Source organism: Cephus cinctus, unplaced genomic scaffold (assembly GCF_000341935.2).
Source record: "Cephus cinctus unplaced genomic scaffold, Ccin1 Ccin1_scaffold0168, whole genome shotgun sequence".
In the NCBI taxonomy this organism is placed as follows: domain Eukaryota; kingdom Metazoa; phylum Arthropoda; class Insecta; order Hymenoptera; family Cephidae; genus Cephus; species Cephus cinctus.
Genome location: NW_014332892.1, coordinates 2,469,085 through 2,482,290, shown reverse-complemented (window position 1 = coordinate 2,482,290; position 13,206 = coordinate 2,469,085). Strand labels below are relative to the sequence as shown.

The following is a 13,206-nucleotide window of genomic DNA, read 5'->3' as shown; positions in this document are numbered from 1 at the left end:
TATTCCTTTAGAAAGAGATTTATTCAAAATTACACAATGCGATGTACGATAACAGTTGCTCAATGATTGCGGAAGCAAATCTGTTAGTGGAATTCTATGATTATAAGTCCTTCAGGTAGAAACTGTCTTGATATAACATAACGACCATGTCAGAGGGTATGTTTCGTAACTCACTGCAAGTGCTGCGAAAAATGTCGTAATTTTCTCAGACACATTATGGAGAAAAAAAATATACAAAAATGTTTGGAGTAGTTGTACCAATTTGAGAAACACACTCAGAATAGAGATAAAATTTATATGTCAGTTGGTTTGATTCGCAAAATCACAGGAACACTAGTACAGGGAAGAATGGCTAATTCAGTCACAACAGCTGTAACTAAATCAGCTGGGGTGACATCATATGTCAAATTCAAAAGATTCAATGACTTTTTAGTCCTCCAGTTAGCCAGAAAAGACTTCTTTGAGTTGTGAAGAAGATTGTGTGTGAGCTCATCAGCATCACCTTGAAAACCAAATGAAAATTGTTATAATATCATCTTCTGTAGAAGATATATAATCATTCATGTATTTTCAAAAAAATAGTGGTTTACCTATTTCGTTATAAACGATTGAATCTGTTTGGACTCGCTCACAAGATTTGTGTGTTTCACAAGCAACCAAAACTGGTATATTAAAAGCTTTAGCCATAAGGGCTACCTGAGCTGTGCCAGCTCTAGACATGACTGCTCCATTGGCTAAAATAGCGTGAGCTCCAAGAAAAACTTTGCTAACCTAGGAATTAAATATTACTTAATGATCCTGCAATGCTATTTTTTTTAAATGGTGAACTAACCTCAGGCATTATGAAGCTCAGAGCATTTATTAATATGTAGGAACACTCTATTCCATGTTTTGCCAATCTTCTCAATAGTTCTTTTCCTTCTAGCCATGGTCTTCCATCCACGATAACTACTCTGAACTGTCTACCAATTGTATGTGCATCACACAATATTTTGTGAATTAGCGAAGAACTGAAAGATCATAAAAAGTGATATATTTCTTCATACATAAACTAAATATCAACATTATGTTATTTACTTACTATCCATATGTCAGTATAACATCTCCATTTGAGATTTTTGTTTGAATTGTAATCGATATTGCTTTATCAGCCAAATGAATTTGTTCTTGTATATACGTATCTATAGCATTTCCTAAGACAGTCTTGGCCTAAAGAAATTGAAAGAATACCATGAGAAAATACCTAATAATAAAATGTTATAAATACACTCACTTCATTATCAGATATAGTAGATGGCAGTCGCGTCATCTGTCCCTTGATATGCTTCAAGGCATTGTGCATAGAAACGGCAAGTGGTCTACAGTGATGTAGATATGCAACACATTCCTGTAAGCTTGCTTCCAATCCTCTAGTAAAGTCAGCTTGCGAAGGTCTTTCAAAGTCCTTAACAAGTTGCTGAACAGCAGCTAGGAGAGCAACACATCTAGCATTACTGCCTACAATAATTTTGTTTGCGTATTGCACCCCAAGCCTGACTATGGCTGGATGTATATTACAGTTTAATGTTGGTACATTAATCAACGAGGATTCTCTGCTGGGATAAAGATGCTTAAAAAGATTAACTTCGTGTGGATTCTCTTTAATTATAGGTTTCCTAACAATCTTCTTTCCCAACTCACTTATCTTCGATGCAGACTCAATTGACTTTGGTGATTCTACTAATTTTGGTTTATTTTTTTGAGACAGTGTCGCCTGCTTTGCAGCTCTTTGAGCCTCCTGTTTCATTCGTCTTTCAGCACGCAATTCGGCTTTACTTTTGCCCTCGGTACTCGCTTCCTGTTTTACTTCAGGTGCACTTTCTTTAACTGGCACACTTGGGACTTTTTTCGCTTCGATCCTTAAGACTTCCTTTACTACTGGAGTATTTTCAATTTTTACTTTCTCAGATTGTACAACTATCTTCTCGACTTTAGCTGCATTCTTTGCAGTTTCTTCCCTGACTTCTTTCTTTTCCAATTTTGTTTCCAGTTTGGCTTTTGACTTGGCTGCAGCTTTTGCTGCCTTCTTTGCCTCGCGTTCTGCCTTTATTTGCTCTCTTGTCTTCTGTTCAGGATTCATTTTATTTTCTACAACTACAGATGCTGGCAATAAATTATTTTTAATGTCTTTTATGAATTTGTGATCGATTTGATCTATGGACTTTTGATTGTTCGGTTTAACAGCAAATTCTATAATTTTATCGCTATTCGGACGCTCTCGAACGTTAATACTAATTTCTTCCACTTGCTTATCATTAATATTGGATTTGCCAGAATTATCGCTCACAGTTTTAGTAGTATCAATTTTTTCAGATTCTACTAAATGTTCATCCGCGTGATGTCTGTCGCCATTCAGGTCAACGGATACTCTATGATTGTGAGACTCTTCCTTAGTCGATGAGACTTTCTTTATATTCTTCTTGCTAGAAGTGACTTTAATATCCTTACTAGGATTTTCTTCTAACTTATTATTTAACAATGATAAATCATTAGAACAACTTTTAACATCATTCACTTCTACACTGTAGAAATTCTGGGAGTATTTATTATTCTCGTGAATGAGAATGTTGATTGAGCTGTCACAGCAATCCACGGACTTTGAATTGTCCGAGTCTGAAATACTACCAGATGCCTGATTGGGATGCTTAAGTAAATCAGATTTCTTTTTATTCCTTAATCTTCGTCCTTTTGATTTTGTCAGCACTTCCGTATCACTTCGGTCTTGGCTTCTATCGACGGTTCTCTCTTGTGTAAATCCGACACTTGCTTCTTTGGAAGCATTTGATAAATTATTTTCAGCAGCTCTGCGTGCGAGGATCAACCGCTTTCTCCGTAGATGTCTTGCCTTAGAGCGTGTAATCTTTCTTGGCTCTACGTCGTCGAATGACTAAAAACGATATTACAGTACGTGCTTTTAGAAGTGGCTGAAACAGGAAGTTTGGAGGCAAGGCCTGTATTCATATCGTTCATTCTCTTTAGTATAGGGATGCCTTTGTAGGATTAATATAATAATTGAATCTAGATGATCACCTGAAACTACGGGTGAATTTTATAAAGGATATGTGTACAGACGAAGGAGATTTGATAAAGTAATGACCCATGCCTGCTGCATATTAAAAATTGTAAAATAAATGGAAGCAACTAGAGAATTAAACGTTTGAAATATTTGTAAAGCTTTATGATTTGGATAAAAAAAATTAAAAATTTAGACATTGAAATGGTTTAGGCACGGCGTACATTAGTTTTTGAAGTATATGACAAAGTAATTAAAATAATTTTAAAATAATAATTTGTACTGTATTTATAACTTTTTTGGCCTAGTCTATAACATTAAGTAAATAGAGCCCAAAGTAGAATATCTTTATACAGATATCTATTAGTCACAACATGCAAAAGATGACTGAAAAGATTGCACACCATAAATAAATTTAGAAAGTTTTACTTATCGGTCAGTACTATTATCTACTACACGATAACATACTTAACTACATTTTCAGGACAGTGGCAAAAGTATACCGATAAGTCAAACTCACAATTTTCATTCTGGTATAATTTTATACAATTTGGTACCTGCTGCTCCATCGTCACTGTATCAATGCTTAGACCAGGGACATAAAATGTATCCAGCTAGGAAAACCAATATGATTTTAAAACTCACATTTACTATTAATGATTAATTGAATAAACAATTATACAAGTTTCAATATTGTACTATAAAATAAAAACTAAATATGCCATTACAATCAAATGTTAATTTGCGTAGTTTAATATTATAATTTAAAAAATTGCTGCCTAGTATAAATCCTTTGAAGAATTCTGTTATAGCTGATACAATATTAATCGAAATATATTTGTAAAACTAGGCATTGCATGTACAGGTAACCTCAATTTTAATAAATCTTAATCATTGACAAATAAATATGAAATGACATCGAACACCGTGAAAGCTTATTCCAAATATATGCCATTTGACTTATTGCATATCTATTTGTAAAATTATTTCTGAATTCTGTTCCAAGTAACAGTATAGATCCGTTACAAAAAAATTAACCTGTCACATTGATTTTGTTTCCTGGCTCAGAAATAGCAACCGCCACACTATAATGAGCTATACATGTAAATTATAAAATTATAGAGATCTCTCACCTAATAAAATTTTCAATAGATCACTTTCTTTCTGTGTCTCGATTACTTCAAGTTTTCCTAATATTAATAGGAAAGTTTGCGCATATGTTCGACAAAGTTCATCGCCATGTTTTACGATATTTTTCCCCTACAGTATTCTTTGCAGTTGCTTTATTCTCAAAACTTGTTTGAACAATTTTACTCAATTTCTGAACACTTTTGTTTATATAACGAAATTCAAGCTTCTTAAAAATGTATGTATAATCCTTATTAAATTCCAGTACTGCTTAAAATTTTATGCAAGACCAAGAATAAAAAATAAGACATTACTTTTACACCTTCTTTGGCCTGACTTTGTAATTATTCTTTTCTTCAGGGTAAAATCAACAAAGATAAAGTACTAGTTTGTTATAGTTTTTGTCATTTATTTATACAATAAAACTTATGGTGTTTAATCACTTCTTTTGCGCTGCAGCAGCTTCATCCTCACGCTGATAAGACTGTAGGAGCTCTTGTTTCTTCATGGCGATACGTTCGGCCCTACGTTTTCGTGCCTCACGAACCTTCGTACGACGAGCCTCAGCCTGATCAGAAAGCATCTCTGCTCTTGCTTTCTCTGCCTTCTTCTTATGAATGAATTCCATCAGGACTCTCTTGTTCTTGAACACATTACCCTTCGCCTTCATGTATAGGGAATGGTAAAGGTGCCTGTCGATTTTCTTAGTTTCACGATACTTCTTCAGAAGACGTCGAAGTACCCTCATACGTTGAATCCACAAATCCTACAATAAAGTACTTTTTGTAAAATTGAAAAAGAGCATTGTATTGAACAATGCTTTTAATAATTTTTTTTTATTATTAAACATTATTTATCTTACCTTTTGTGGAGTACGAGCATTCGCAGTACCTTTTCGTTTACCAAAACCACAATGACGTCCTTTACGTCTGGCTTCAGTGTTCTTACGCACACGAGCCCTAGAGTGAACAGCGACAGGCTTCTTAATGATCAAACCATCCTTAATAAGCTTGCGGATGTTTTGGCCTATTAAAAAAAAATGAATAAAAACAATGTTATTAGGCTAAACAAAAATGTAGAAACACCGATATAAATTGTAACAGAAGTATATCATGGAAAAACATCAACACTATAAAGTTAATCGCAAACCTTGTGTGTATCAGATTACTCTTTCATTTGATAAGTCTCAAAATTAAGGCAGTCATACTCTTTAAATATATTACGAATACGTTATGTACGAAATACAATAAATAAATACTTACGAGAATTGGTATTAGCGATCTCATTGATTTCATTAGGATCTAGCCAAACCTTCTTCTTGCCGCATCGCATTACCGAGGCTGCTAGCCTCTTTTGTAACTTTAAAGAACTGCAAACAAGAAAGTGGATGTTATATTACGGAATACTTTTCGAGTAACAGAAATCATATTCAAATTTCTCGTTGTATGTAAAAAGGCTAAAATAGTGGAGTCAGTGATAAATGAAACTTCAAATATTCATCACATCGTGGATATCCGACATCATGCCATGTGGTCACTATCAACACTTTGGAACAGAACGGTTCTAGAGCATTATTCATTGAATCCACGTGAAATAAACTTTACTGATTGACACTGTGATGTTTATTATCTCACACAGACGACATAAAAGTACTTCTGGACGATACATCCAGCCAAAACTTAAAATTTCATAGGAAACATATACCTCATGACGGAGCCTCCGAGTCCTTCGTGGTAAAGAAGAGCAAGATGGTCGCTCCAATACTTCCTTATTATCGTACTCAAATTAAATACTAGAATCGGCGAAAATAAACCTCAACAAAGTTTGATTAACTCTAAAATAATCTTTAAAAATGATTACTAATCCGATTATTTATTTATCGTCTTACCATATAAATAATTTATTATAATACTCGCTTGACTTAATTTACTAAATTCCGTTCCTCTTTCGTATACATCAGTACAACCATCTCCGGTACAACCAAAGAATAACAGATCCCCGCGCAAATAAAATAATATTCCCACAAAAGTTGAATACCCGTAAATGAAACAAGAAACATATTCTTATTAAACAAAGTATTATGCAGTCAATGCATTCCGTTATAATATCCCATTTCCTATTTACATGGATTAAAAATCAAAGAATTGGTGCCCCAAATGGAACGTCATAAGAGGTATACTAGAGTCGTTACTGACAGCGTCTATCTTTACTATGTTCGGCGGGTGTCGCGCGCATTCTCTTTATTTTTTCAAACGCTTCAAAACTTTCGACATGACATTACCATAACGTAATGATCTTTTATACGATATTTGAACTTAAGAGAAGTAACTCCAGTGTACAACGTCTAATAAAAATATAATGAAAAAAAGAAATCATCAGTAGTAGCTCGACTGCGTTGTTAATCTTTTAGCAATCACTTTGCCATTTGAGTTATGGTCAGTAAATCAATTTAAAAATTTGGTGGTCAGTAAGATAGGCCTACGAATAGTAATGTATCATTGTTTTATGTTAGATGAAAGCCAGAGGTATCATATTTAGTAAAAAAAAAATAATGGCCGTTTTTCTTTTATTGCACAAGTTGACACGGATGAAGACAATTCTTTTAAATACACTATGCTATTGGAGAATTCTGTTAAAACCAACCAATGAGGTGTTGGCTCTAAGCGACGTGTGTGACTGTTGATTTGTACAGTAAGAAAAAAAAAACGCCCAGTCTCTTCTTAAAATTACATCGTGGTGATAACGTCTCCGTCAGTCTACCACCTTGTCAGTGTTACAGGTCCCCCCATTTGGGGTACTGCCATAAGGAAAGGAAGAAAAGAACTTGTTGTCAGGCCGGTTCTGAGCGTCGTAGTTTAAAGGTTAAGTGGAGTGCGCATTCCAAACGCGGTGGTGATTGTATTTTCATATGCAGGTGAAAGCCAATATTTCCGTTAATGTGCATTTAGAAGTGCAACTGTTCGGAGTTATTTTGAACGTCGTCGCACCGAGGAATTAATCAGTTAACAATGACAACGTTAAACAAAGATCTACAACGTGAACGTGAAAGATGTACTTTCGATCCTCTTGAACTGACACATTACTTCGATGGTAGTGCGGAGAAGACAGCACTACGACGGGAAAGAGGTATTTTAGGATTTGATTAAAGGCGAAAACTTTCTGAATAAGTCTTAAACTTTCATTCAGTACATTTCTACTTGTGTTTGCTCAATTGCAACTTTCTCTTGAGGCAGTGAAACAGATGACAAATACTCATATATCATGTTAATCTTCTCTAATTGTAAGATGGCAAAAGATATGATAGTGTTTTACATTGTACATCTATAGAAGTATACATCTTATCAGTTTTATTCACGATAAATCAAAATTTTTTATTGAATATCACTGAGGAAAATACAAAATTGATCGATAACGTTTTTCATTTTAAGCAATGCTGTTAGAGTTATGTAAAATTCTAGGATTCGAAAAACAGTATAGTTTTAAATTGTCGGATCTACGAGGTCATCTTGACGTATGCAGTCTTGTTGTAATGAAAAATGTGTTACTCAAGGAAGACATTAATTCGTAGATTAGAAGCGCAATATCTTTGATTACTCATGAGACTTCTTTTTTTTTTCTGTAATAACATTCATATTATAATGAGTCAGGAATAATATTATATCTCACATTTACCGTATACGATGACATGCATGAAATTTGGCGGCAATTAATTGAATTATGAACAGAATATAAGTACGGTAGATTCGCAGTAATTTTTAAAATTTATTTTTAAGATAGTATTTCAATTCCTAATTACATTATATTTCATCTAATAATGATGTACACGTGCTATTGTTTCATACTGATCAAGTGGATATAATTATTGATTAATCATTTTTTTTATTCACAACGAACTAATTGAGTATCATGTCACCATGTCAATTGCATATGCATATGCATCCAACGTAGTAGTTCTCACATTCGGAGTGCTCATTTGACTTAATACTGATATGGTATATTACCTATAATTTACATTACACACTTGGCAAAGAGACACTTGCGCTATAATTACTGTTTGTAATTGGATTGCAGAGGAATATTTCCTTAGTGATCCTGACCTGCAAGATGACCTATCGGCCAAGTACAAAAGTCATAAGGAAGTTTATGAGGATGCTGTGCGTAAGGGTTGCATAGTCCTCAAAAAAGTGCAGGATCTTCAAGATAGCGGAAGAGGCAGCATGGATCTATTTTCGTAAGGATCGATATAAAAATTTTCTTTAATTGAGCATAGTGTAGTTCTCTTAGTATATAGGCATTATGAACATTTTATTTGTTTTTAGAGAGGTTCTGGGTGGGATGCTGGGTTCAGCTATTTTAAGGGATGGAAATCCTTTAACGTTACATTATGTAATGTTCATTCCTGCCATAATGGGCCAAGGTACTGTTGAGCAACAAGGTTATTGGATTTCCCGAGCCTGGACCTGTTCTATTATTGGAACTTATGCCCAGGTGAATAATTCTAAATTGTATTTAACAAATCCTTTATGCTAATACATTTCAGTAATTATTTCTAAATTATGTTCAATTTCTCAGACGGAACTTGGTCACGGAACCTTTATCAGAGGCTTAGAAACAACAGCAACGTATGATCCATCAACGAAAGAGTTTATTTTGAATAGCCCTACGTTAACTTCTTACAAATGGTGGCCAGGCGGCTGTGAGTAATATAAATTCGTGCGATTAAACATAATACATAACTAATAGCATTCACTTTATACTATTTAATATACATTTTATTATCAGTGGGTCACACGGCAAATTATGCAGTGGTTGTGGCTCAGTTATATACAAATGGAGAGTGCAAAGGGATTCATCCATTCATTGTACAACTCAGGGATGAAAACACTCACGAGCCTCTACCAGGTAGTTAAAATTTGTTATTCCTATTATTACATGCCAATCGCTGTAATGCGTTTCACTTCGTTGTTATCCTTGGAGTTCCACGTGACAATACAAGTTCACAACTTGTACAATATGCGATCCATGCTACGGCTAAGATTTGTTACTTGTCCATTGGTAAAACAAAATAGAGTAAGTATTTACTCGTACACCAGGATATTTACATAGCCCAGTGTATATTATTAATGAAAGAAAATCAAGCAGCGAATTTTCATTACTGTATCTGTCAACATTGAAATTCTTTTCTCTCTCAGGGATACAGATTGGGGAGATTGGTACGAAGTTAGGAATGAATGCAACGAACAATGGCTTTCTTGGCTTCAAGAGTGTCAGGATACCGAGGGAGCACATGTTGATGAAAAATTCACAGGTGCTTATTCAAACCGAGATAATGTTAATTCCTCTGACAAGCTAGTCGATAATCATTATTGATGATTCTAGGTACTGGAGGATGGAACTTACGTAAAAGCACCAAGCGATAAATTGACGTACGGTACAATGATGTTTGTACGTGTTGTTTTAGTGCGTGACATAGCTAGGTATCTGTCAAAGGCGGTTACAATAGCCGTGAGATACAGTGCTGTCAGACGTCAAAGCCAGATAAAAACGAAGTAAGGCAAATCATCGACTAGATGATTACTAGATCTTGTCACATAAAACGAATAGTCATTCGTATATCCGTCATCATCACATAACAATTCAATCATCTGTTATGACCACAAAAAGAGAAGCACATGAGCTTATACGCATAATATAAAATTTTCAGCGAGCCAGAATCCCAAATTATGGATTACATGACGCAGCAGCATAAGCTATTTCCAAATTTGGCAGCAGTCTTTGCCTTTACCTTGTCTGCTGCTTGGATTTGGGAAATGTACAACAACGTTACAGCGGAGCTCGAGGAAGGGGATTTAGATAAATTACCGGAAGTATGTTTTCTATTTGGAATGAAACTAGTCGTACAATATTCCACATTCGATTCTACCTAGAATGAATGTTTATTTTTTAGTTACACGCTTTATCCTGCTGTCTTAAAGCAGTAGCATCGTCCGATTCAGCTACCGGAATAGAACAAGTTCGTTTGGCTTGTGGCGGTCATGGTTATATGGATGCAAGTAATTTGCCAGGAACTTATGGCCTCGTGACCGCTACCTGCACTTACGAGGGCGAAAACACTGTCATGCTACTGCAAACAGCCAGGTACTTGGTGAAGACTTGGAGACAAGCCATCAATGGGGAACCTCTGCCACCTACGGTTAAATATTTTGCCAATGCTGCACGAGGAGTCAAACAGCGACCTTGGAAGAATACATTGACCTGCATTGTCTGTGCTCACCAGGCGGTGGCTGCAGGGTGAGCAAATCAAACTGATCATCCCACATTCGGTAACTGATATTTAATGATATCTATCACTGTACAGTAAAATTCGTTTGGCTACCGAGAATATGGATAGAAGAATACGTAGTGGCATGTCCCAAGAAGACGCATGGAATCATACCAGTATTGAATTAGCTCAAGCTGCCGAAGCTCATTGTCGAGGCTTCATCGTCATGAGGTTTACAGAATCCGTTAAGAGCCTTAACACAGTTTCCAAAGAACTACACGCGGTGCTTGTACAGCTCTGTGAAGTTTATGCAATTTACTGGGTCTTGCAGCGAGTCGGTGATTTTCTCAGGGTAAGTAGAGAGATGACTCGTTCAGATTTAAAATCTTTAATTCCCTCAAGGAATATCGAAGCATCTTTCAATTGGTCCATTCTCAGATCTGTCTGTATGAACTATTGTCCTTTCATCCCAACAGTTCTCCTGTTTGAACGCCGAAGACGTCCCGTCCTTACAGAAGTGTCTCGAGGAGGCGCTTTTGGCTATACGTCCAAACGCCGTTGGTATAGTCGACGGTTTTGATATCCGCGATGAAATTTTAGCGTCCGCCCTAGGTGCTTACGACGGAAATGTTTATCAGAGACTCTTCGACGAGGCCATGAAGAGTCCTCTGAATCAGGAGAGTGTTAATAAATCCTTCCAGCAATATCTTAAGCCTTTCCTCAAGAGTAATTTATAGTTATGATACTCTGAAGCATAATCAATAGGCGTGCAGAGGTACAGCATGCATATTGATTCAATTAATTAGTGACGTTATTGCGATATTATTTTTTTTATCGATTTAATCGAATTGTTAAGCTCTTTATTGTGTTTTTAATGAAAATACCATGACGCGATATTATCTAATAATTCTCTATTATTGATAATGCGATGCGGCATGACAGCTGAGCTGTTAGTCTGTATTCGATTGCGGCGTTGTTAAATTTACTATTTTTGATAAAAAATAATATAAAGATATCTATTGAAACGTATAGAAGTTGTAGAGGTGAAAGGAACTGATGCATCACATGTTATTTATACGAAGCATAGAACTATTAATAGATAAGCACGATTGACATTCCATGTCATATATTGCGTGAGACGATTTTATCTGTATACGCGTTTACGAATACAGAATGCGCGACAATCTAACAATTATTTTATATGAACATTTACGAATACAGAATGCGCGGCAATCTAGCAGTTATTTTATATAAACTTTTGAATGAAAACAAAAAGGTCATTAAGCCGAAGTATTAATTGCATTAAGGATTTTGGTGATTGCAGGCTTTTTATATCGGTAATAATTCATCCTTGAATAAATCACGTATCAAGTAAAAGGGATACTTCTCAATATATCTTATACGGTACAGTGTTTATTTACAGAATAGGATCGACGACATACATTATTATTTGTTATACTAATATAGTGCAATTATTATTAATTCTTGTTAATTAATAATAACGAGTCGTTGCCGTATCCGCGTACGAGAATAGCAATAAACGATTTAACGTCCGCGTGAAAGTGTCAAAGGACGTCGAGATTTTACGTGACGATCGTTAATAACGATCGAGGGAGAGGAAAGATGAAAATTTGCGAGTGGCGCCAAAAATAAATAGCTGAAAGAAAGAGAGGCGAGAGAACGTTAAATTAGAAAAATTGCAATTCTCGCGCGCGTTGGCATTAACATACGTATATACGTATATACATACGTATTCGCGTGTTTCATGTGTCCTCTGTGTGTATATATATACACATATATACGTATACGCTATGTAAACCGATACTTACACTTAGAAAATAATATTGTTAATTATTGTTATAATTAAATATTATCGTAATCGTTTAAAATTATTATTTATTCGTCCACCTTGGCCTAATAGTCGTCTAGCAGACACTCTTTAATCGCTATAGTATTATGGAATTACACCCTCTTATAAAATATGATTTCATTACAATTATTTTATTTATTTTTTCTTCTTCCGCTTAGAACGTAGACAGTGTCTTTTTTTCTTGAGTATTAATAAGCCACGTGGGGAAGCGGATGAATGCGTTTCTTTGCTCGTATTCTTTTTTTCTTCTTCTTTCGTCAAACTCACAATTCTCTGCCTTACGATTTATTCTGTTATCATTAATTCCTCTTCAGTTTTGTTATCGTCTTTCGACACGTGGCTCGCGGTTCCTCGATCCACACCAGCTGCCAGAAATCGGTTCTCGTCGGCACGCGGTTTACTGTCTAAATAAATATAGTATATTGGCCAATGACGATACACCTAAGACAATAGTAATTTATTTTTAAAAATTCTTACAGCGCAAAAAGACTCCGCAAATTCTTATGCGCACTCGACTTGCGCACTCGAATTTGTCACTCATAGCACGTACGAGATACCGATGACCGTAGGGCTATATCGCGGCGTTTTGATCCCACATGGACAATTAATTACTATCTAATTAAATCTGTCTATCTCGTTACAAATTATCCAAGATTACAATCCAGTTCCAGGTTCCACTTTTATGTTCTGCTCAAAAGGCGAAGGGTGTCAAAGGTTACCTCGCGGGCATGGAGGGATTTCACGACGAGGTGTGTGTAATTGCGTCGGTGTTTCGTATATATAATGTGTATGAACAAAGGTTGGATGGCGAGTGTAAAAAAAAAACAAAAAAAAAATTTTCAGGAAGAAGATGGCCTAAGAGAAGAAAAATAGGAGTAAGGGGGTAGTGAACGG

General features: G+C 35.5%; 3 protein-coding genes across 4 annotated transcripts; 1 reads left to right on the top strand and 2 right to left on the bottom strand.

The window, feature by feature from the left end:
- Positions 1–2: 2 nt before the first annotated feature.
- LOC107264119 (translation initiation factor eIF-2B subunit delta) lies at positions 3–4,418 on the bottom strand. 2 transcript variants are annotated; one of them, XM_015732023.2, is made up of 7 exons: positions 4,186–4,418; positions 3,610–3,666; positions 1,274–2,926; positions 1,082–1,209; positions 833–1,010; positions 591–771; positions 3–502 (listed from the first exon to the last, which is right to left on the bottom strand). In XM_015732023.2, exons 2-7 carry the CDS (start codon positions 3,619–3,621, stop codon positions 294–296), a joined length of 2,361 nt encoding a protein of 786 aa, XP_015587509.1. In that variant the 5' UTR covers positions 3,622–3,666; positions 4,186–4,418; the 3' UTR covers positions 3–293. The 2 variants fall into 2 exon arrangements, with proteins under 2 accessions (XP_015587509.1, XP_015587510.1); XM_015732024.2 differs by lacking the exon at positions 4,186–4,418 and having other exon boundaries at positions 3,573–3,666.
- Positions 4,419–4,564: 146 nt separating this feature from the next.
- Positions 4,565–5,986, bottom strand: LOC107264125 (60S ribosomal protein L19). Its single transcript, XM_015732030.2, has 4 exons — positions 5,885–5,986; positions 5,443–5,549; positions 5,043–5,206; positions 4,565–4,946 (listed from the first exon to the last, which is right to left on the bottom strand). The coding sequence occupies exons 1-4, from the start codon at positions 5,887–5,889 to the stop codon at positions 4,620–4,622; spliced, it is 603 nt and encodes a 200-aa protein (XP_015587516.1). The 5' UTR covers positions 5,890–5,986; the 3' UTR covers positions 4,565–4,619.
- An 869-nt stretch (positions 5,987–6,855) lies between these two features.
- On the top strand, positions 6,856–12,424 carry LOC107264120 (probable peroxisomal acyl-coenzyme A oxidase 1). Its single transcript, XM_015732025.2, has 11 exons — positions 6,856–7,306; positions 8,252–8,411; positions 8,500–8,668; positions 8,753–8,876; positions 8,963–9,082; positions 9,373–9,488; positions 9,560–9,729; positions 9,885–10,047; positions 10,128–10,471; positions 10,539–10,794; positions 10,919–12,424. The coding sequence occupies exons 1-11, from the start codon at positions 7,189–7,191 to the stop codon at positions 11,177–11,179; spliced, it is 2,001 nt and encodes a 666-aa protein (XP_015587511.1). The 5' UTR covers positions 6,856–7,188; the 3' UTR covers positions 11,180–12,424.
- Positions 12,425–13,206: the final 782 nt, after the last annotated feature.

Excerpts from the sequence above, each read along its gene's own strand:
- LOC107264119 (XM_015732023.2), bottom strand. Across the intron at positions 772-832 it reads TGAGCTTCATAATGCCTGAG|GTTAGCAAAGTTTTTCTTGG; the intron begins GTTAGTTCACCA and ends TTTAATTCCTAG. Across the intron at positions 503-590 it reads AATCGTTTATAACGAAATAG|GTGATGCTGATGAGCTCACA; the intron begins GTAAACCACTAT and ends TTGGTTTTCAAG.
- LOC107264120 (XM_015732025.2), top strand. The coding sequence starts at position 7,189 with ATGACAACGTTAAACAAAGATCTACAACGTGAACGTGAAAGATGTACT. Across the intron at positions 8,412-8,499 it reads GGCAGCATGGATCTATTTTC|AGAGGTTCTGGGTGGGATGC; the intron begins GTAAGGATCGAT and ends ATTTGTTTTTAG. Across the intron at positions 10,472-10,538 it reads CACCAGGCGGTGGCTGCAGG|TAAAATTCGTTTGGCTACCG; the intron begins GTGAGCAAATCA and ends ATCACTGTACAG.
- LOC107264125 (XM_015732030.2), bottom strand. Across the intron at positions 5,207-5,442 it reads GATCGCTAATACCAATTCTC|GCCAAAACATCCGCAAGCTT; the intron begins GTAAGTATTTAT and ends TTTTTTTAATAG. Across the intron at positions 4,947-5,042 it reads ATGCTCGTACTCCACAAAAG|GATTTGTGGATTCAACGTAT; the intron begins GTAAGATAAATA and ends ACTTTATTGTAG.